This window comes from Molossus molossus, unplaced genomic scaffold (assembly GCF_014108415.1).
Source record: "Molossus molossus isolate mMolMol1 unplaced genomic scaffold, mMolMol1.p scaffold_m16_p_6, whole genome shotgun sequence".
Taxonomy (NCBI): domain Eukaryota; kingdom Metazoa; phylum Chordata; class Mammalia; order Chiroptera; family Molossidae; genus Molossus; species Molossus molossus.
This window is the reverse complement of record NW_023425399.1, coordinates 39,933,930-39,957,998: the sequence shown is the minus strand read 5'-3', so window position 1 is coordinate 39,957,998 and position 24,069 is coordinate 39,933,930. Positions and strand designations below refer to the sequence as shown.

General features: G+C 36.9%; 2 protein-coding genes across 3 annotated transcripts in view; one reads left to right on the top strand and one right to left on the bottom strand.

The window, feature by feature from the left end:
• KIF16B (kinesin family member 16B) overlaps positions 1-24,069 on the top strand; it is a 342,743-nt gene that overhangs the window by 105,509 nt on the left and 213,165 nt on the right. The gene's annotated exons all lie outside the window — the stretch shown is intronic.
• Positions 14,417-14,920, bottom strand: LOC118618572 (mitochondrial import inner membrane translocase subunit Tim9-like). Of its 2 annotated transcripts, XM_036244895.1 has the most exons (3): positions 14,800-14,920; positions 14,554-14,580; positions 14,417-14,469 (listed from the first exon to the last, which is right to left on the bottom strand). In XM_036244895.1, exons 1-3 carry the CDS (start codon positions 14,918-14,920, stop codon positions 14,417-14,419), a joined length of 201 nt encoding a protein of 66 aa, XP_036100788.1. The 2 variants fall into 2 exon arrangements, with proteins under 2 accessions (XP_036100788.1, XP_036100787.1); XM_036244894.1 differs by lacking the exon at positions 14,554-14,580 and having other exon boundaries at positions 14,417-14,501; positions 14,802-14,920.

Below are 24,069 nucleotides of genomic sequence, written 5' to 3'. Positions count from 1 at the left end.
AATAATTCATGTAGTGGCTTTGCATATGCATGCATTTCTATATAAGAATGTGTCTAGATGCAGCTACATATTTAAAATAATATGTATTAAAATTATTTAAAACAAAAAGATAATGCAGAAATAGATGCACATACTTTAGATGTGTGAGGAATGCTTCACTGGTGGTGGATAGCGGCTGTGTGATGGACTGAGGTTGTCAGACCACCTCTGATGTGAGAGGCTGCGGATCTAAACTGCGTTAGCAAAGAACCTTATTTTATTACGGAACTTCTTGATTTCCCATTCATTATGGTCAAATACCAGTGCTTCCCCCAGCTCTGTGTGGAGTTGGTTTGCTCTGGTTTTATCTGGAGGTAGAGAACACACTAGAATAAATGAGTACTTGAAATCCTTTCTTGTCCCAGTATTAAGCATTTATTTCTTCCAGGAGCTGGAAATGCTTTATTAATCTACTTGAGGTCACTTTTACAATAGGACAAGGGTCTTATCTCTTCTACATTTATTTTTAAATAGATGGAAACCTGCACGAAGCATCCAACAGTTACATGATTTATCAAAGGTCACTCCTAGAATTCATGGTGGTTACAAACTCTACTCCTGGCCTCTTTCACATAGTCCAAAGTTCAACCCTTCTAATCTCTTGTGCCTGATAAATGTTCAGCTTGAACAGGTTCTCAAAGAGCAAGGAATTACTCTCTAACCTTTGGTAAATGACATTTCATTTCATGTTTAAAACCAACAGTTTTTGCATGACTGTCCTGTGCCATTGTTGTAGACAGCTGGGATACAAGTACTCTGAAAGAGTAAAAAAAGGAATTCAAAGTCCAAGTCATTTGAAACTTAGCAGTGGGTGTGAGTTTGCCACAGAGAAATGGTTGAGTGTGGACGTTGGAGTACATGCCTGTCCTAAACTGCAACCGTGGTGGGAACTGCAGGGCAGAGGTCTTCAGATTTCTTCTCTTGCATATCTTCTAATAATTTTGCAAAACTGCACTCTCTTTAAGTTGCACATTTGTAAGTTGGTATTTATATTTTGTCACACATTTAACATCTGCACAAGATGGAATTTTTGGTGGATTTTAAAATATTGACATTTTAAAATAAAATTTACATCTGTCTTTTAAATGAGTCCAGTGGAATGTGGAATCTAAACCCACAGGGATTAACTATCCGCCATCATCCATGTAAAAATAAATTAAAGATATTTCTTTTTAACTGTTGGAAATTTTACATCATTTTTTTTCTCCCTGAACTCCAGTTTGCCCTACAAATTTTTTTCTGGCTTAATATATCTTTATGCTTGGAAGTTTTTGTTTGATCATCTTATCAATATCCCTTATACTAAAGCCATGCAGATAAATTTAAATGTAATTAAAATATTTCTTATAATCATGAGGCTATAATTATCAAGAAAATTTTTTCCAGAATGAGTTACCATTATAATTATTAGTGGTACACTCTTTATCAAAGCAACCTAAGTATTATACATTTTGATAACTAATTATTAAACATTAAAAATTCTATTAGAAGTGTATCACTTATGTATGGGATTTCCCCCTCAATTTGGTGACTTTTCCCAAGGACATTGATCGAGGGGCAAAGATTTGCCCTTGATAAACTTTTTTGTTTTTACATAGATGAGGTGGTGGGAATGGAAGGAGGGTTTATTTAGCAGTGCCCTTCAACTCTTCAACATGGTTTTAGGAAATAGGCAAATAGTCATGTGCTAATCTGTCATCAAAAATTATTGTTGCCCTGCCCTGGCCGGTCTGTTCAGTGGTTAGAGCATCAGCCCGCAGACCAGAGTCACGGGTTCGAGTCCAGCCAAGGGTATGTATCTCGATTGCAGTTTGTCCCTGGCCCTGGTTGAGGTCCTGCAGGAGGTTACCAGTCTCTGTGTGTCTCTCACATCGATGTTCCCTCTCTTTCCTACCCCTACCCCTCCACTCTATCTAAAGATAAATAGAAAAAATATCCTCTGGTGAGGATTAAAACAAAATGTTGTCCTGTTCCATCAGGAGCGAAGAGTGGACATTTAAAGTCTTTAATCTATTTTAAACATTTAATCTTCACCCAAGGATATGTTTTTACTGATTTTTAGAGACAGAAGGGGTGCAGAGAGAGAAACATTTATGTGAAAAAGATTGACCGGTTGTCTCATACGTGCCCTGACTGGGGATCTAACCCACAACCTGTTGATGTACAGGAAGATGCTCCAACCAACTGAACCCCCTGGCCAGGACAGTCTTTAATCCATTTATAATATATTCCTGTGTATGGCGTAAGGAGGTGTTCTCATTTCATTTCTTTGTATGTATCTGTCCAATTTTCCCAGCACAGTTTATTAAATAAACATTGTATGTTCTTGCCTCCTTTGTCACATTAATTGACCATAAAAGTGTGGTCTTATTTCTGGGCTCTCTGTTTTGTTCCATTGATCTGTATGTCTGTTTTTGTGCCAATACCATGCTGTTTTGATGACCATACCTTGTAGTATAAGTTGATATCAGGTAGCATGATACCTCTAACTTTGTTCTTCTTTCTCAAGATTGCTGAGGCTATTTGGGGTCTTTTGTGGCTCCATATAAATTTTTGGAATATTTGTTCTTGTTTTGTAAAATACACCTTTTGTTATTTTGATAGGAGTTACGTGGAATCTATAGATTGCATTGGGTAGTATGGACATTTTAATAATGTGAATTCTTTGTATCTATGAACAGGGGATATGTGTCCACTTATTTGTATTTTCCTCAATTTCTTTCTTCAGTTTCTTATAATTTTCTGAGCACAGGTCTTTGACGTCCTTGGTTAAATTTTTTTCTAAGAACCTTACTTTATTTTTTGCAATTGTAAAATAGATCTTTTTTAAAGTTTCTTTTTCTCATAGTTTATTATTGGTGTATGAAAATGCCACCAACTTCTGAATATTAATTTTGTATCCTGCTACTTTATTGAATTCATTTTTTAGTTCTAGCAGTTTTTTGGTGGAGTCTTTAGGGTTTTCTATATACAATATCATGTCATCTGCAAATAATGGCAGTTTTACTTAATCTTTGCCAACTGGGATGCCTTTTATTTATTTTTTTCTCTAATTGCTGTGGCTAGAACTTTCAGTGCTATTTTGAGTAAGTGGTGAAAGCAGACATTCCAATTTTGTTTCTTATCTTAGGAGAAATGCTTTTTTGTTTTTTTTCTGTTGACTGTGGATTTGTCATATGATCTTTATTAAGCTGAGTGTGTTTCCTCTATTTCCACTTTGCTGAGAGTTTTGCTGGATTTTATAGAATGCCTTTTTTTTTGCATCTATTGATATGATCATGTGGATTTTATTCTTCATTTTTGTGTGTGGTGTATCACATTTATTGATTTATGAATATTGTACCTAGCTTGCATCCCCAGAATAAATTCCTTATAATGATGGTATATTTGATTATATTAATGTGTTGCTGGATCTGGTTTGCTATTATTTTGTAGAGGATTTTAGCATCTATATTCATCAGGGATATTGACCTATAATTTTCTTTCTTTGTAGTGTCTTTATCTGGTTTTAGAATTAGGGTAAGTTGGCTTTGTAAAATGAGCTTGTGAGTCTTCCCTCCTCTTGAATTTTTTGGAATGGTTTGAGAAAGATAAGTGTTAGTTCGTCTTTTAATATTTGGTAAAAATTCACCTGTGAGATCATCCAGTCCTGGACTTTTGTTTGCTGGGAGTTTTCTGATTACTGCTTCAATTCCTTTAGGTGTAATTGGTGCATTCAGGTTTTCTAATACCTCCTGATTTAGTTTTGGAATATTGTATGTTTCTAAGAATTAATCCATTTTGTCCAGGTTGTCCAATTTGTTGGCATATGGTTGTTGGTAATATTTTCTTACAATCCTTTGTATTTCTGCAGTGTTGATTTTTACTTTTCCTCTTTTCACTTCTGATTTTATTTATTTTTATCTTGATGAGACTGGGTACAAGTTTGTCAATCTTATTTATCTTTTTAAAGAATCAGTTCTTGGTTTAATTTATATTATATATATAATATATAATATATATTATATACATTAGTCTTTATGCTATTTATTTCTGCTTTAATCTTTATTTATTTTTTCTACTTTGGGCTTTGTTGTTCTTTTTCTAGTTCTTTTAGATATAAAGTTAAATTGTTTATTTGGATTATTCTTGCTTCGTGATGTAGGACTGTATTGCTATGAATGTCCCACTTAGTAGTTCTTTCTCTGTTTCATAGATTTTGGGAGTTAGATGTTTATTTTCGTTTATCTCAAAGTAACTTTTGGTTTCCTTGATCTTGTTGTTGACCCATTTATTGCTTAGTAATATTTTATTTAGTTTCTGTGTGTTTGTATTTCAGTTTTTTTTCTTGTAATTGATTTCTAGTTTTATACCATTGTTGTAATTGGTATGTTATTCAATGTTCTTGAATATAGTAAGACGTATTTTGTGTCCTAATATGAGGTCTATCCTATAGAATGTTTCATGTCCTCTGGGATATAATGCTCTGTAAATATTAATTAAATCCATCTGATCTAGCTGTTTTATTGTTGAGTTGTCTGGAAGAGCTATCTGTTGATGTCAATGGATATTAAAATCCCCTACTATCACTGTATTTTCTCTTGACTTCACCCTATCTGTCCACCAATATTTTCTTCATATATTTAGGTGATCCAATGTTGGGTGTATATTTACAAGGATTATATCCTTTTGTTGTATTTACCCCTTTAGCATTATGTAATGTCCTTCTTTTTTTTTTTTTTTTTTTTTTTATCCTCACCCGAGGACATTTTTCCATTTTTGTTCAGATAGAGTGGGAGGGAGAGAGAGAGAGAGAAACATCGATGTGAAGGGACACATCGAGTGGCTGCCACCCGCACGACCGACCAGGGCCGGGGACAAACTGCAACCGAGGTACATGCCCTTAGCGGGAACCGAACCCGGGTCTCTCAGGACCGCAGGCCGACGCTCTAACCGCTGAGCCAAACTGGCCAGGGCTATGTAATGTCCTTCTTTATCTCTTGTTATCACCTTTGATTTGAAGACTGTTTTTTCTGATATCAGTATTGCTACCCCAGATATTTTTTTGTTTACATTTGCATGTCATATATTCTTCCATTTCTTTAATTTTAGTCTGTATGCATCATTTGTTCTGAAGTGAGTCTCTTATAGAGAGCGTATATATAAGTCTTGTTTTCTTATCCATTCAGCTACACTACATCTTTCAATTGGTGCATTTAAACCTTTTACAGTTAAAGTAATTATTGCTCGGTACTTATTTATTGCCATTTTATTCTTTATACCTATGTTTCTTGCCTCTCTCTTTCTCTTTTTTTCTTCTTCTTAAAAAAGACCACTTAATATTTCTTGTAATACTGGTTTGGTGGTAATGGCCATTTTTAGCTTTTTTTTTTTTTTTGGTCTGGGAAGCTATTTCATGTTCAGTTTTATTTTACTTTTTTATTTTCAAAACTTACTGATTGATTTTAGCGAGAGAGAGAGAGAGAATGAGAATGAGAATGAGAAACATAGATTTGTCATTCTATTTTTTTATGCATTCAATGGTTGACGCATCCAATGGTTGATTCTTGTGTGTCCCCGTCCTGGGGATTGAACCCACAACATTGGCATTGCAGGATGACACTGTAACCAACTGAGATACCTAGCCAGGGCTCACATTCAATAAAAATTTTTTTTATATTGATTATTAGGGAGGAAGGGAGAGCGAGCGAATGAGAGAAACTTCAATATGAGAGAGAAACATCAATTGGCTGCTTCCTGCCTGCACCCTGCTGGGGGGTGGGAGGGTCAAGCCCACAAAACAGGCATGTGTCCTGACCAGGAATTCAACTGGCAACCTTTTAGTGCATGGGATGATGCCCAACCAACTGAGCCACACCAGGCTAGGGCTCGCCTTTAGATGTAAATGATAGCATTGCTGAGTAGAGGAGTTTTGGTTGTATGTCCTTGCTTTTCATCACTTTGAATATTTCAGTGCCAATCCCTTCTGGCCTGAAGTGTTTGTTTAGAGATAACCTGACAGCCTTATGGGAGCTCCCTTGTAGGTAACTGTCTTTCTGTTGCTGCTCTTAAGATTCTTTCTTTATCTTCAACCTTTTTTATTTTAATTATGCAGTGTATTGGTGTCAGCCCCTTTGGGTTCATTTTTTAAAAATTGATTTTAGAGAGAGGAAGGGGGAGAGAGAGAGAAACAGGTATCAATGTGAGAGAGAGGAATATCCATTAGCTGTCTCCCACATGTGCTCTCAAAGGAGGTTGAACCCACAACCTGGGTATGTACTCTGGGAATTGAACCTACCAACTTTTTTTCTTTGTGTGAAATGAGGCTCTAATCAACTGAACCACACTGGCCAGGGCTTTGGGGTAGTTTTGTTTGGGACTCTCTGTGCTTCTGTGAGTTGTGTGTCTTTTTCCTTCACCAGGTTGTGGAAGTTTCGACCATTATTTCTTCAAACAGGTTCTTGATCTCTGCTCTCTCTCTTCTTTTTCTGGCATTCCTATGGTGCAGATGGTGTTATGCTTGATGATGTTGCAGAGGTCCCTTAGACTTCCCTTTTTCAAAAATTTTTTTGTTTTTTTACTGCTCTGCTCGCGTGTTTTCTGTGATCTTGTCCTCTATATCTCTGATTTGAACCTCTGCTTCATCTTACCTGTTGTTGTTTCTGTCTAGTTTATTACTCATTTCAGATATTGTGTTCTTCATTTTCGACTGGTTCTTTTTTATGGATTCTATGTCTCTTTTTCATTCTTACTATCTTTTTGTTTAAGTTCTCACTTAGATCATCTATTCTTTTCCGAAAGTCCTTGAACATCCTTATAATCATTGTTTTGAACTATGTATCTGGTATCTTGGTTGCTTCCATTTCATTTAATTATTTTTCTGGGATTTCTCTTGTTCTTTCATTTTAGGCATGTTTATTTGTCTTCCCGTTTTGTCTGCCTCTTTGTGTTTGTCTCTTTCTATCAGGTAGATCTGCTGTGATTTTAAAACTTGCTATGGTTTCATGTTGTAGGTGTCTTATGGGGCTCAGTGGGGCAATCTTTTGAACACCTGAGGTAGGTGCTCCAAGAATGTCTTTCTTTTATCCCTTTATTTGCCATGTCAGCACACATTTAATTATCTTTGTGAAATGAATAGAATTGCCACCTTGGGCTTGAGTACATAGAAATAGCAAAATAGGTGTGTTAATGGCCCAAAGTTTTAAATGAGTAACATTTCTCAATGTTTTTCTTGCCCTTCTTGCCTTAAGGTGAAACAAGCCAATTCTTTCATGTCCCTTTGACCATAATGTATTGTATATTTTGTAGAATTATATGTTTCAGCATTTCAGTTTTAAAGATAACATTGTTAACATTTTATTTGTCGTGCTTTCAAAGACATCACAATTATTGACTGACTGTAATGTCAGTGGAGGACTTAACGTTAAATTTTTTTTGTTATTTTAATGATCGAATGGCTTAAAAATTAGATGTAACTTAGAAAACAGAAAATTATCAAAACAGAACAAGACTTAATTTACATTAGTTTGACAAAACATAGATATCAATTTGGTAAATTTAAACATACAGGGGGTAGTTAGTGTTTTCTACAGTATGACTTGAGAATGAAATCAAATGAAATTTGTAAGTTAATTATTAATTGGTATTAGTCCACTTACATTTACCAAAATGTTTGGTATGCTTATGCATCGAGTAATATTTCCTAAAAGTGACTGGATTTATTTTGGGATTCATTTAGTAATAAGACACTACTTTAACTGGTTCACTTTTCATTACACTAATCACGTCATGTCTGAGAATACACTGTTTTGTTGGTCTGACTCAGAATCATTCACATTAGACTCTTGGCTTTTGAACAAAACACACACTCCACTAGAGCATAACAGTCAACTCTTCAACATGCCCAAGCTAGTCTCACATTGGTTGTTTCCTGAAGATATATGAAAATGTAGCTAGAATAATAATGTGTAATGCCTATCCTGACAAAAGAAGGGGGCAAGAAAAGGGTCGTGCATTGAAATGATTAGCAAGTAACTATTTTGTGTATTTATCAGCAATTTGAGGCAGACATGGATAAATAGGAATACTTAAAGGATGATCCTGATGGGAAAACATTTGACTATATCCACAGTCCAGTCAGAATACTATATTACTACATAGCATAAACAACTGCTTAATGATATTTCTTTTTTTTTTAATAAATTAATTTATTTTTAAAATTTTATTTTTGTTACAGATGTTTCTCCTTTTTAACCCCATTGACACTCCCCCCCCCCGCCCCGCACCCGGTCCCTGGCTTTGATGTCCATGTCCATTGTTCATTCATCTCATGCATATAAGTTCTGTGGTATATCTCTTCCCTCCCCCCACCACCACCTCTTCTGAGTGTTGTCAGTCTGTACCCTACTTCCACGTCTCCGGGTCTACCCTATTCCTCAGACTGTTATGTTCATTATATTCCACAAATAAGTGAGATTATGTGGTATTTATCTTTTTCTGCGTGGCTTGTTTCACTTAAGATAATACTTTCCAGGTTTCTCCATGTCCTCTCAAAGGATGCGAGATCTTTCTTTCTTACAGCTGCATAGTACTCCATTGTGTGTATGTACAACAACTTTTTTATCCATTCGTCTACTGATGGGCACTTGGGCTGTTTCCAGATCTTAGCTATTGTAAATAGTGCAGCATGAACATGGGTGTACATATATTCTTTCTTATTGTTGTTTCAGGCTTCTTAGTGTATATTCCTAGAAGTGGGATCACTGGGTCAAATGGCAGTTTAATTTTTAATTTTTTGAGGTAACACCATATTGTTTTCCATAGTGGCTACACCAGTCTGCATTCCCACCAGCAGTGTACTAGAGTCCCCTTTTCTCCACACCCTTGCCAGCACTTGTTGTTTGATGATTTGTTGATGGCTGCCATTCTGATAGGTGTGAGGTGATACCTCATTGTTGTTTTAATTTACATCTCTCTGATGACTAGTGATGTTGAGCATTTCTTCATATGTCTCTTAGCCATTTGTATGTCCTGTTTGGAGAGATGTCTATTTAGTTCCTCTGCCCATTTTTTAATTGGGTTCTTTGTCTTCCTTTTGTTGAGTTGTATGAGCACTCTATATATTTTGAAAATTAACCTCTTTTCTGATATATCATTGGCAATGATTCTCTCCCATACAGTGGGTTGCCTTTCCATTTTGATGGCTGTTTCTTTTGCTGTGCAGAAGCTTTTGAGTTTGATGTAGTCCCATGCGTTCATTTTCTCCTTTGTTTCTGTTGCCTTAGGTGATGTATCAGTGAAAATTCTGCTGCGTATGATGTCCAAAATGTTGTTGCCTACATTTTCTTCTAGAATTTTTATGGATTCACGGGTCACATTTAAGTCTTTTATCCATTTTGATTTTATTCTTGTGTATGGTGTAAATTGATGGTCTAGTTTCATTTTTTTGCATGTAGCTGTCCAATTTTCCCAACACTATTTATTAAAGAAGCTATCTTTACTCCATCGTATGCTCTTGCCCCCTTTGTCAAATATTAATTGAGCATATTGTCTTGGGTCTATTTCTGGGTTCTCTATTCTGTTCCACTGGTCTATATGCCTGTTCTTGTTCCAGTACCAGGCTGTTTTGATTACAGTAGCTTTGCACCGTAATCTGATATTTGGTACTGTGATCCCACCTACTTTGTCCTTCTTTTTTATGATTGCTGTGGCTATTCGGGGCCTTTTTCGGTTCCATTTGAACGTTTTACGTATTTGTTCTAGTTTTGTGAAATATGTCATTGGTATTTTGATGGGGATTGCATTCAATGCTTTGGGCAGTATGGACATTTTAATGATGTTAATTCTTCCAATCCATGAACAAAGTATGTGCTTCCACTTTTTTATATCTTCCTTTATTTCTTTTTTCAATGTCCTGTAGTTTTCTGCAAGTAGGTCCTTTACTTCTTTTGTTAAGTTTATTCCTAGGTATCAAAATTTTTTTGCCATGATGGTAAATGGGATTATTTTTTAGTTTCTCTTTCTGTGAGTTCATCATTGGTGTATAAGAATGCTGTCAATTTCTTGATGTTAATTTTGTATCCTGCTACTTTGCCAAATTCATTTATTAAGTGTAGTAGATTTTTGATGGAGTCTTTAGGGTTTTCTATGTATAATATCATGTTATCTCAAATAATGACAGTTTCACTTCCTTCTTTCCAATTTGTATCCCTTTTATTTTTTCTTCCTGTCAGATTGCTGTGGCTAAGACCTCCAGTACTATGTTAAATAAGAGTGGTGAAAGTGGGCATCCCTGTCTTGTTCCTGTTGTTAAGGAAAATGCTTTTAGTTTTTGCCCGTTGAGTATGATGTTCGCTGTAGGACTTTCATATATGGCCTTTACTATGTCAAGATATGATCCCTCTATTCCCAGATTGCTGAGTATTTTTATCAGAAACGGATGCTGGATTTTGAGAGTGCTTTTTCAGGATCTATTGATATGATCCTATGATTTTTATCTTTCATTTTGTTTATGTGGTGTATCACATTTATTGATTTGCAAAGATTGTACCAGCTTTGCATCCCTGGGATGAATCCCACTTGGTCATGGTGAATAATTTTTTGATTTATTGCTGGATCGGATTTGCTAGTATTTTGTTCAGGATTTTGGCGTCTATGTTTATCAGGGATAGTGGCCTGTAGTTTTCTTTCTTTGTAGTGTCTTTTTCTGGTTTTGGAATTAGAATTATGCTGGCCTCATAAAATGAGTTTGGAAGTTTTCCTTCTTCTTGAGTTTTTGAAATTGTTTGAGGAGAATGGGTGTTAGTTCTTATTTGAATGTTCAGTAAAACTTCCCCGTTAAGCCCTAAGAGCCTGGGATTTTGTTTGCTGGGAGAGCATTGATTACCTCTTCAGTTTCCTTAGTTGTTATTGGTCTGTTCAAGGTTATTATGTCTTCCTGGTCCAGTTTTGGGAGACTATGTATTTCTAGAAATTTGTCTATTTTGCTTTGACTGCTGAATTTGTTGCCATATAATTGTTCATAGTAGTTGTTAATGATCTTTTGTATTTTTGTAGTGTCAGTTGTTACTTCTCTTTCATTTCTGATTTTGTGTATTTGGGTTCTCTCTCTTTGTTTCTTGGTGAATCTAGCTAATGATCCATCAATGTTGTTTATCTTTTCGAAAAACCAGCTCTTTGTTTCATTGATCCTTTGAATTGTTTTTTTTTTTTCTTTATGTCATTTATTTCTGCTCTGATCTTTACTATTTCCTTCCTTCTACTTGCTCTGTGGTTGTCTTTTTGTTTGCTTTCTAATTCTTTAAGTTGTGAAGTTAGACAGTCAATTAGAAATTTTTCTTGTTTTTTTTGATGTAGGCCTGTAGTGCTATGAACTTCCTCTCAGAACTGCTTTTGCTGCATTCCATAGATTTTGTGTTGTTTTGTGTTCATTTTCATTGGTTTCCAGGAAGTTTTTAATTTCTTTCTTGATCTCCTCGGTAACCCATTCATTGTTTAATAACATGCTATTTTGTCCCCATGTGTTCAAATGTCGTTGCATGTTTTTGTTGCAGTAGATTTCTAGTTGCATGCCATTGTGATCTGAGAAGATGCTTGATATGATTTCAGTCTTCTTGAACTTGTAGAGTTTTAGTTTGTGTCCTATCATGTGGTCTGTCTTTGAGAATGTCCCATGTGTACTTGAGAAGAATGTGAATTCTGCAGTTTTGGGGCGTAATTCTCTGTAGATATCTATTAAATTCATTTGGTCTAGTGCTTCATTTAGAGTCTCTATTTTCTTGCTAATTTTTTTGTCTTGAGGATCTATGCAGTGATTTCAGCAAGGTGTTGAAGTCCCCTGCTATGATTGTATTGCTGTCAATTTTTTCTTTGAAGTCTTCCAGAAGATTTTTAATATATTTTGGTACTCCTATATTGGGTGCATAAATGTTTACCAAGGTTATATCTTCTTGTTGGATAGATCCTTTCAATATTATGTAGTGGCCTTCTTTGTCTCTAGTTATTGCCTTCATTTTGAAATCTATTTTATCAGATACGAGTATTGCTACCCCAGCTTTTTTTTTTCCCTTTGTGTTTGCTTGAAAGTTTTTTTCCATCCCTTCACTTTCAGTCTATATGAGTCTTTTGTTGTGAGGTGGGTCTCTTTTAAACAACATATATGTGAGTCATGCTTTCTTATCCAGTCAGCTACTCTGTGTCTTTTTATCAGAGGATTCATACCATTCACATTTAAGGTAATAATTGATATGTACTTATTTATTGCCATTTTTGTTTAGTGTGGTTGTATTTTTCTTCCTGTTTCTTCTAGTAATTACAGCAGTCCTTTCAGAATATCTTGCAGTGCTGGTTTGTTGTTAATATATTCCCTTAGCCTTTTTTGTTTTGTCTGGAAAGCTCTTTATTTGACCTTCTATTTTGAATGACAGCCTTGATGGATAGAGTAGCCTGGGATTCAGATCCTTGTTTTTCATGACCTTGATTACTTCATGCCACTCCCTTCTGGCCTGTAGTGTTTCTATTGAGAAGTCAGCTGAGAGCCTTAATGGGTTTCCTTTGTAGGTTACCCGTTGCTTATTTGTTGCTGCCTTTAGGATTCTCTCTTTGTCTTTAATTTTTGGCATTTTAATTACTATGTGTCTTGGTGTGGGCCTGATTGGGTTCTTCTTACTTTGGGCTCTTTGTGTTTCTTGAACTTGAATGCCTTCTTCCTTCACCAAATTAGGAATGTTTCTGTCACCATTTCTCAAATATATTCTCTAACCCTTGCCCATTTTCTTCTTTGGGGACTCCTATGATGCGAATGTTATTACGTTTTTAGTTGTTCCAGAGTTCTCTTAAGCTGACTTCCTGTTTTTTTTTTAATTGTTTTTTACTTTTGGTTTTTTGATTGGTTGATTTTTTTCTATCCTGTCTTTTAATTCACTGATCCGTTCCTCAGTTTCCTCTTCTGTGCTGTTTAGACCTTCCAGTTTGTTCTTCATTTCTAATATGTTATTCTTGATTTCTTCTTGGTGGTTTTTAATTTCCATTTGGTTGATTTTCAACATTTCTATGTCTTTACTCATGGTGTTGATGTCCTTACTTATGCCGGTGAGCTTCCTCAAGATCATGGCTTTGAATTCTAGCTCTGTTAATTTGCTTAACTGCTCCACATTTATCTCATCTTCAGTAGAGGTTTCTTGTTCTTTCATGTGGCTTTTGTTTTTTTGTTTCACCATTTTGGTTATCACAGTGGGCTTTGGAGTCTGCCAGTTTTTCCCTGTGGGTGTTGGTGTTCTGTTGTTTGTGGCTCCCTTTCCTGGGTTTGGATCAGTGAGGGAGGACCCACGTTAAACACTAATGTCAGGTCTTACTTTCCTGGTTAGAGTTGCTAGCCCAGGAATGGCTCAGTTATCCTCTAGCTTTTTGCCTGAAGGCTATCAGTAGTCGTTACTTGCAGAGCCTTGGGTTCTCAGTTGAATGAAAATCTTCATGAGGTGCTCAGGGTTAGGAGATTTCCCAAGAGTGGGGCAGATGCTGGTTGTTAATGATCCTCAATTTGCATTTCTATGCCCACCTGGGTGGGGTTGAATCTTTGAGGGAGGGGCTGCTGCCTCTCTCCAGAGCCCTGAGAAGGGGTATGATGGCCACTCTCCTGCGTGGCTGCAACTCAGCAATATATATGAGTGCCCTCCAAAACCTAGTGCCCCCACAGAGTTCCATTCTAGTCCACCCTCCCTATGCCAGAGCCCAAGGTGAGTGGCTGTGGCTATTTTAGCATCTCTCTGGGCTCTGGGCTGTGGAGCTGTTTGGGAGTTTAACCCGAGGGTGCTGCTCACAGATACAACCGCTGCTTCTGTGGGCTCCCAGCCCCTTTCTCGTGCCTCCACAATCCTACCTCGATCAAGTCAATGTCCCTGGTTATATGGTCTTCACAAGCTGCTTTCCTGTTGCCTTTTCCTGACGATTTGTCTTTATTTTACTTGTAATTCCAGTTTGGTCCTGGGAGATTCACTCTGCCGCCATTTTGTAATTGCCAGTGATATTTCCATTTATTTTATTTTTAGAAACAAAATTTTTTCTATCTCATTTAAGTTTGAACACATATTTTTCTTTATATTTAATAGTCACTATTAAAGAAACAGTGGTCTGTTTTTCTAATCAAGTGATTAAGCTCCTGAATCATAAGTCCTCAACAAATGTTGCATCTTACTAATTTTATTTACAATAGGATTTACTATTTTAATTATCCCTGGTTAATAGCAGTTTTGTTTGTTCAGTGGTTTCCATTTGCTAAAGAGTCATGATAGATGGTTAACATGGTGGCTACTGCTTTCATGGGGTTCTATCAGATTAACCCTCATTTGCTGTGCAGAGTTTTTGGCAGTCTTTCATGGAAGGTCCATTCTTCAGGACTTCTTTATTTTGGCTGGCCAAGGAGTCCTACTTTGGCTGACAGGGCTTCATTGTGCTGAATATGATATTTCTGAAGTCTCATGGATATTCTTTGCATCATTTAAAAATATTTCTGCAAGCAGTGTTCTGAACATGTGGTCTCTTCAGGTTTTATTTCTCTTGTGAAGTCTTTAAAAAAAATTTTTTTTTTCTTTATTGATTTCAGAGACAGAAGGAAGGAGAAAGAGAGAGACAGACAGAAACATCAATGTAAGAGAGGTACATCGATTGGCTGCCTCCTGCATGCCTCCTACTCAGGACTGGGCCTACAACCTGGGCATGTGCCCTGACTGGGAATCGAACAGGCGACCTCTTGGTGCAAGGGTTGACATTCAACCACTGAGCCACACTGCTGGCCTCTGAAGTCTTTAACACAGTGCATAAAGCAGGTTTCTATAAGTTTATTGTAGGTTCCAAGAAATTCTTGAAACTGTTTTGTCTGATCAGATTCTGGCACTTGTGCAGCCATATTCTTTCATTATGTTTTTTAGTCAGTTTTTCTGATGTATGAAGTTCCTTTCTGTTCTGAAAAAGTAGTTGTCCAACTTTTGCTTGAATGTCTCTAGTGGGGGCTGATTTCTTATTTAAGCACAGGCTTTTGCTTTTGACAACAGTATAAAACTGAGATTGGTATGCTGCCAATTGATTCTGGGGGTGGAGGGCAGGGGTCACGGTGGGTGCCACAGCTGCTGGATGGACCAGGATGTCTCTTGTGTAGGTTATGTGTGCCATACTCCTGTAGTTGAGTCTTGAATGCTGTTGGCTCATTCATGGGTTTGGTTAGCCTTCAGGCTGGCTGACTATAAAGATAGACTTTGATCACAGTATAGACGAGTTGCTGTTCAAGGGCTATCCCCTGAGACAGAGTTGTTTGCAGCTGGGTCTGGTGTCGGCCGTGGTCTTTCTTTGGGTGTGCTGCTTGTGTGGTTAGTTGGATTGAGTTCTGGTGTGGTCTGAAGCTCACCTCTGGTTGTGTTGGTTCTGCTACTTGGGTGGCGTTCTGATGCAGGTGGATGTCAGATGCTGTCTGTAATGGGCCTTGGGCTACCTCTCTGAGCTACCACACAATTCTCTGTTTGTAGCTGCCTCTACTGGGCCTGGATATTCATTGGAGGGGCCAAGTTGTATACAAGGGTTGGCTTCCTCTAAGCTCTGAACTGGAGTCAGATCCAAGGCACCCTGAAGTTCACTCTACCTGCCCATCACTTTGCCACCCCCTGAGGTTGCCTGGTGTTCCTGGAGAGCCTTCCATAAGAAGGCTGTAGAATGGGCCTAGGCTGGCTGCAATCCACAGACCCTTTCTCAAGGCATGAGCTTTATAGGGTGAGGCGACTAGGATGGAGCTAGTGGGTCTCTTGCTTTGGTGCAGTCGTGCACTCAGTGGGAGAAAGTGGTCCCTACTCCAGAGCCATACCACTCAGTCTCTGTCCCAGTCTCTGATCCTAGCTCCCCCAGAAGGAGTGCACCGCTGGTTCAGGTTGGGTGCAGCCAGCCAGCTCCTCTGCAGGAGTAAGCTCAGTGGGACCGGGCCTCCAGTGGTTGGAGGAACAAGTCAAATGAGTCTCCCTTTGGGGGAGTTGCACAGGTTGAGCTCACAGGGTGGTATAAAAATGGCCCCTCCCAGGCTGTAGCTGGGGGCTGTAGCCACACATCCCAGCGTCTGTCTGAGTCCTTGTCATGAGCTTCCTGGAGAGATGTTCTCTGAACGTCCTGTCTCTGCACAGCGCTCAGATTCCCCTGTGGGACTGATCTCAGCAGGGCAGGCCATGGGTTATAGGCAGGAGACTCAAATGAGTCTCTTGTTGAGGGAATGGTACAAGCTGAGCTGGTGGGTGGAAAGAACCATTATTCGTTTAAACTAGGCATTTTTGAGTGGATTAGTGAGGCATGAATTTGACAGTTTCATTTACCTAGAAAATAGCTGAGCACTAAATCAGACCAGGCCCTTTGAGCACAGGTAAGGTCAAAGAAAGGCTGGAAAGTATTTGGAGTGTTTCAGGAACTTACATGAGAGTCCTTCTGTGTACACATCTTTGGGATTTCTGAGTTTCCTAGCCCACAGGAGATTAGCACAAGCAATTTATAAGTGGGATAGGAGCTGTAAGGAGCAGGTCCAGGTAGCAGGAATAAATGACAAGCTGCTAATTTGAAAAGAGGCAGAATAATTTAAACAAACACTAGCACTTTGATGGCTCCTTGGTTAGGATGAAAGAAGCTTCCATAACACCTCCAGAGGCCCCAGCCTTCTGCAGAGACTGAGTTCAGTTGTACTCTAGCCATCTGAGGCCAAAATGATGATTCAGAGTCCCAGGGATAGATGACCGTGTACTAAATTCATAACCAGCAAATTAAGGTGTGCTGTTCTTTTTAAGAAAATTTCCCTTGAATATAATCCCATTTTAGGAAATGGTTTAGAACTTTGTAACAGACGGCTGAGACTTTCAGGAAAATTCGTTCATGGAGAACATGTGCCACCCACTCCAGCCAGTGTTGGTTAATGAGTATGAGATTTGTGGGTATTTAATATTTCATGCATATGTCCTCTTCTTACATTTGCAAGCTCCTTGAGGTCAGGGACCACATTTTGTTCTCTTATTACTCGAGGTATGTAGTCAATATAATATTTGCACATGGTTGTCTTGGTGATGAGGGCATCATTCTCAAAAGTCAGAAATACCTATATGCCTGTAATTAAATGTATATTAAAATGCTTTGTTAGGAATTTGTGGCTCCAAGAACTTGTTAAAAAATGATACTCATATAAGCATTAGACTTGGTGAATGGGGAATTGGTGTTTGCCTAATAAAAATTCTAAAAGACTTCTGATTTAATTAATTTTTATTGTTGAAAGAAAGCAGACTGGATATTAGTTGTATGATGTTTCATCCAGAAGTGAATGAAATGCTTTTGAAAATAATAAGAAAACTAATACCTTCCATTTATATAGCACCTTGTTTTCAAAGAGTCAGAGCACTTTCCATAAATCATCTAATTAATCTCTGGTTTTTCTGTAGGATAGCTAGACAGCAGGGGTGTGTGTGTGTATGTGTGTGTGTGTGTGTTTCCTCCCTTTCTCCTTTCCTCCCTCCCTCCTTCCCTTTCTTCCTTTACTTTTCATCCCATCTAATGTAAGCTGTTTTCTGAATTTATCTTGGTATTTTGTTAAACCTCATGTTTCAAACAGTTGCATACCATTTTTAGAATATTAAGCCACATTTATTCATAAAGACGGAGTTTTCTGGAAAAAAAGAATACAGCATATGCTGCCCATACACATCAGACCATTAATCAAAAATTGGTATCGGAAATGTTTTTAGAATGTGAATTTAAGTAGTGACTTTCTGTTTGACTCTTATAATAGAATTTGTTTTCTTAATAATTGCTTTATTTTCATGCCCACCCTCGGATGAGCAATTGCCTAGTAACTAAAGCAAGTAATTGATAGGAAAAGTGAGAATTGTGAGAAGGTGAGGATGTCCCTAATTCAGCATTTTACATATAGAACCAGATTACTTTCCTACCGTGCTCGTTCTTCTGCCAGACTTGCCTATTTGGGCAGGTGTTTCTGCTGTGCCTGCCACCCTTTAGCTGGCATCCATCTTCTGCAGCCACCCGTGCCTTTGTGGGTCACTCTCGCGGCAGCTGCTGCTTGGCACACTGGCCCACAGTAAAACCACACTGTTTAATCTGGGCTGTGGGGGACTCTTGAATGGATTTCTTGATTGATTAAAGAAGTAGCATCTCACGAAGCCAAAAGAAAACTAAGTTTCCCTCCTCCCTGTCTCCTGAAACACTGATTCTGGTTTCCTCTTGATTGTGCTTTATTTGGGTAGTAGAGGTAATACTTTTTTTTCCCAAAATGATAAAAAGATTTTACATCCATCTTTCTTACTGTGATCTTGAACAAGTGATGCAGGGACAGCTCAGGAGTGAAGCTTTCCTCTGTTATTATGATGCCTGTTTCAGGTCCTTGTTCCTTTCAAGGGTCAGTTCTTTATCTCGGGGAGACCTTACTGTGACGAGAAACACCTTGAGCTGGAAGCTTCAAGATTCCATGAGGCAAAGACATTTCAAGGCATTATTTCATAGTCCTTTTTGTTTTCTGTCCACGGTAAGTTTAGATAGCATTCACATATGACCTGCCCCGCTGTTGAATATTGGATTACAAACCATAGTTGAGCTTTGCATAGGTGAGGCAGTAAAACTTCAAAAAGGCAGGAGTTGTTCAGGACTCCCTTCACTCCCTCCTGAACAAAATGAAGGGCTATGGTGACATTAAATCCTAAGTCTAACTTCATTTGAGTAAAGTCCACCATTGAATTTTAGTTTTAATTATCCAGTAAATAGCAATGAGTAAGAGTTCTGGGCTGAGATATTGCTCACAGAAATTTTGCAGCCTTACAAGTTTTCTGTTCATTTCAGGATGTATATAATTTTTTGTTTGACAGCAATGAATACTGAATTTAGAAATATTACATTACTGGCAAAATTTGTTAATTTTTATTTACTTTTGTTTCCACAACAAAGGAAACACTTGCTTGGCATTGCTCACAAGTGGAATTTGACCAGAGGTCTCCCAGAACATGCACCAAAATAAACGGTTGTTTTCAGTGTTGTCAGCAAGAGCAAGGGGTTGCTGGGATTCTAACCCAGAACCCACTTTGTCGAGCTTGGACAGACTGGTAAATGAGAGTAGTTAGAGATTACCTTGGGGAGAGAGGATTACCCTCATTTACATTTCTGTGTCTTGATTTGATTCATGGATGGAATTTTCAGGCATCTAGATGTGTTCCATCCCAGAGGCTATAGAAATAGACAGTTCTACCCCTGAAACCTAGCACAGTGTGGAGAGCAGGTCCCACCACGGTAGATAAGCCTTGTCTGTTCTGCAGCATTCTCAGGTCACTAAAAATGATAAGTGAATTCAGGTCCATCTTTATATTCTTCACTCCAGCTAATTGGGAAACACAACACAACAAAACACGAGGAAAGGATGCATGGAGAGGATATGCTGCCGAGAGGTAGTAGAGTGTAGTGTTTAATGTCCTGGTCTCCAGAGCCCGGTTTTTTTCTTTCCGCCCCGTCTCTGAACACTGAGGTGTTCATTGTTGCTGGGGTGCTGTGGCTTCGGAATAAATCATTTCATGAATGTAATCTTTGTGTTTAATTTTTTTTTAATTTTATAACTATCAGGGAGGGAAAGATTTGACCCCCTTCTATCCTTCTTTAGTTCTGATAGCAAGACTAACAATAAAATAATAAACTTGGCACAAAACTATATTAACACAAAAAATTTAATATGTGAGCATGGGAAAATTATAATATGATGCTTAGATTATAAATGAGGCTCAAAGAAATGTTAGAACTAGCCATTTTAAAATGCTTTTTAGAGAGAAACAATAAATATGCGAGAAATTGACAAATCAGTGCTCATTAGAAAGGAATCTAAGTAAAGGTTGGACTTGGGTAGTAAGTTAGTGAAGGCTTTACATTTCTTTATACAAGCTTTGGACAAGGCAAGAACAGGCAGTTACTTAACAGAATTTAATTAAATAATCAATATGCCATTGTGGGATATCTTGTACTGGGTTTTGGCATAATTATATTTCTCTTCCCTTCACTAAAAATCTTGATTTCTAAGACTATTAACCGATTACAATTTTTTATTTATTTGAAAGCTGTTTCAAAGAGTCTTACTAACAACTAATAGAAAAACAATAAATGAAGTTGAAGATACATTTTTCACTCTTTTGTCCCCAGAATGCTTTATTTAAGGAGGATATGTAGTCAAAGTACTGTGCTATAAATTCATTTGATGGTTTATGTGGTTATGTTTTTATTTTGATGAATGCTTGAATTCATTTATTTCAGCTTGTTTTAAATTTTAGCATTAAAATTTTTTAATTATATATTTATATATTACATTATGCATAAGTGTATATGTGTATATGTGTTTACATATGTATGTGATATATAATATATATTTATGCAGTTCTGCAATCTAAATTAATATAGAAAGATATATAAATATAAATCTTACTTTTATTTTTGCCTCCATAGGTAACCATTTTTATTGGTTTATTGTTTAAGTTTTTCTTTTGGAAATATGAATAATTGAATATGCTTTTGGAAAGCAAATACGAATGTGTTTTTATTCTTCACACTTGGTACGAAAATATATGCATTGTTCTACATCTTGTCTTTATTCTCTTAGCAATATATCCTAACACGCATTAGAGATTTTCCTCATTTTTTTTCTTTTTTACAATTTCATGATGCATCATTTTGTGAATAAAACTGTTTCCACTGTAGATGGCACCAAGATGTCACTATTGCTAGTTGTTGTTGTTTTCTTTTCTTTAATCTTTGACGTATAAACAGTATCATAAGGAATAACCGAATAACTGTGTGTGTGGGTATGTGTGAGTGTGTGAAAGTCATTTCATGCTTTTTCCTGCAAATTCATAGGAAAAAAAGAAGTAAAGTTGCTGAGTCAAGGATAAGAAATGCTGTAATTTAGGAAGATATTGCCAATTTTTTTCTGTAGTGTTTGTACCACTTTGCTTTATCTCAACAGAATAGATTATCAAACTGAAAAATTTTGCCGGTCTGATAGATCAGAAATGGATTATGGTAGTTTTCACTTGTACTTCTCTTATGAGTGAATTTAAGAAAAGGCTTTACTTACGGCCAGTTAATTCTATTTTCTTTTCTGTGTATTATCTGTTTCTATAAATTTATTATTTTTCTATGGGCTTTTTTGTCATCCCTCTTCCTGAATATTTAGGGTTCTTCATGTTCTAATCCTTTTTCAGTAGTCTATGTTGCAAATATTTTTTCCCCAATATTAAACTTGTGTTTTTAGTGTGTGTATGTATGTGTGTTTATGTGTGAATTATCTATGTTTGTGTTTATAAATGTATGTATGGATATATATTAAAAGCATATAATATAGTCACACTGATTTTATAGTCAATTTTATTAATCTTTTATGGCTTTTGGATTGTGAATCATAAAAAGGCTTTCTTTGATATTATAAAGGAATGTACTTTATTTTTCATCACATCTACATATTTTTATATTTTGCATTTAAATCTTTGACTCACATATAGCTTGTCCCATGTAAAGTATGGAGGCAACTTTCTCTTCTTCTAAATGGCTGTTCAGTTGTCACACTACATATATTTACAAATTGATCTTTACCCCACTGTTCTGATACGCCTTCCTTTGTTAAATTCCCAAATGTATTTAGTATGTTTCTGAACTTTTAGACTTTTCTCTTGTTTGTCTACTCACTCACTTATGCCTCACTGTTTACCTGATTTAATTTATATTGTTTAATATTAAGATTATGACCCCAGTACTCCTGTGGTTTACATATTGTTGCATCTAACTTCATTTTGAATCTTTCTGATGCAGTTTGTGTTAGTCTTTTTGTACTTGACACAAAAAAGAGTTTTGCTTTGTTAATCTGAAAATCATTGAATTAAGGTGAAACATAGATATAGATACAGATATGAACAATAAGATAGGTGTAGTTCTGTGATATTGACTGACTTATGCATTGCTTATGTATGCGTGTGTGTGCATTTTTAAAGTATCTTCCCTATATATTCTGTTTGCTTAGAAATATGCTCTTTATACTTCCATTGTTTGGGGGAGGTCTGTATTTCTTTTAGTAGATTTTTTTTTATGGCAACAGAATCACAACAGACTCTCATTCCCATTTTCCTTAGTTTATATCATGTTTATTGGTCCCCTGCAGTGAGCAACAATCACATTAACTTGTAATTTCTTCCTCCAGTTTTGTCTTCTCTTCCACCTGAACTTTTGGTCGCTTGTGTGACATTTCTTAATGTTTAACTTTTATTCTTAAATAAGATTTATGAACCTAAAATGCCATCCTTTCTGCCTCAGCTGTTACCTATGAAGTGGCTGACTTGTGCTGTTGCTGTCTTGTCAGTGTAGTAACATGTACATGCTATTCAGTGATTTCTCTCCCCACTTGTGTTGAAGTCTCGGTTCTACGTGAAATAATACTTCTGGCTCTTCATTAGTCCATGCTGAAGTTTCTCTCATCTTGTTTAGCTAAAGTTGACCTTTGGTATTTTTCTCTGGAGAAGGTCTCAGGATAAATACTCCCTGAAAGCAGGCATACCTAGGTCCTTTTTTCTTTCTTTGTAGGTACTGCTCCATTATTTTCTGGCATTGAATATTGATGTTAAAATCAGTTGCCAACATGATTTATTTTCCCATGTAAGTGACTTGGTCTTTTTGACTGGCTGCCCGAAAGATTCTTCATCTTTAAATTCTGTTGATTTCCCTAGTGCATGTTTTGATGTTTCCAGGCATATGGTGTGCCTTTCAATTTATAGTTTAGAGCGGGGATGAGTAAACTTTTAATGTAGAAGACCAGAGTGTTGTTTCAGCTTCATAGGCCATGTGCTGTGCTACTCATCTCTGCTGTTGCAGTGCAAAAGCCTGCCATAGATGACATGTGTGCAAATGGACATGGCGGATTCGGCCTCTGGGTTCCACTTTGCCACCCCCTCATTTACAGGAATACTTTATTTCAGGGATTTCAAATATTTGATCTGTTTTATTGTTTTGGTTTTCTTAGATGCAAATATATATAGACACACACACACATATGTATGTATGTGTGTGTGTGTGTGTGTGTATATGTAATAAATTTCTTTTTCCTTTGACTTTTTTGTATCTATCACCTTTTGTCCTTCCTTCATATCTGTTTCATTTTCATAGCTTTTCTCTTCTTTATATCCTTTACTGTGCTTTCTAGAATCTGTTTTCTCATGTGTTTTTTTTTTACTTTAGTCCTTATTAATTATTTTTTTCTATATTATTCTTCCGGTGTTGTGCATATTTTATTCTCTTCTTTTGTTGTCTAGTCATATCTTTAAGTTCTTGGAAGGTTTTATTGCAACTTTTTAGCTTGTGGCTATATTTTCTGGTGAGAAATAATTTTTATAGTGTATATGGTGATTATACAGTGCGTGTATGTTTGTTTCTATTTGAATTATCTTTGTTTTCCTGAATTATCTACTAGTAGCAGGGTCCTGTGAGGGTAGGAGACTTAACCCTGGTTTCTCCGCATAAGGTATCTTCTACTACTGCTATTGGAATGGGCAGTTTCTTTCCTTTCATGCCTTTTCTCTCTACTTCCTGCTCTACTTCCAGTGTTTCCTGCTCTACCCTGTTCATTTGCAGACCTGCCCAAAGCATTTCCATCAAAGGAAGAGCCCCTTTTCATCTGGTGGTGAATACCTTTTGCTGGTGTCTTCTGGGTCTGCTACTAATAATGTTCTTCACTGTCCCTCTCCCCCTGTTCTTCCCTGTTGCATTCTGTCCCTTGCATACAGTTGTTATTTCCACTGCCATTGATTCTGCTGGTGTGAGTGTACTCCCACATTTTCACATTATTTGAAATAGGTATCATAAAATACTTTGTTTATTCTTTTAGTTGCTTTTTATGGGTTTTAGGAGAAGTGGGAAGATTCATACCAGAACCTAGATAAATCTTAGGTATTCCTTTCAAAAGAGGTAAGTATTAGCTTATTTTAATGTTTTGTTTTTTTTTAATTTATTTTTTAGAGAGAG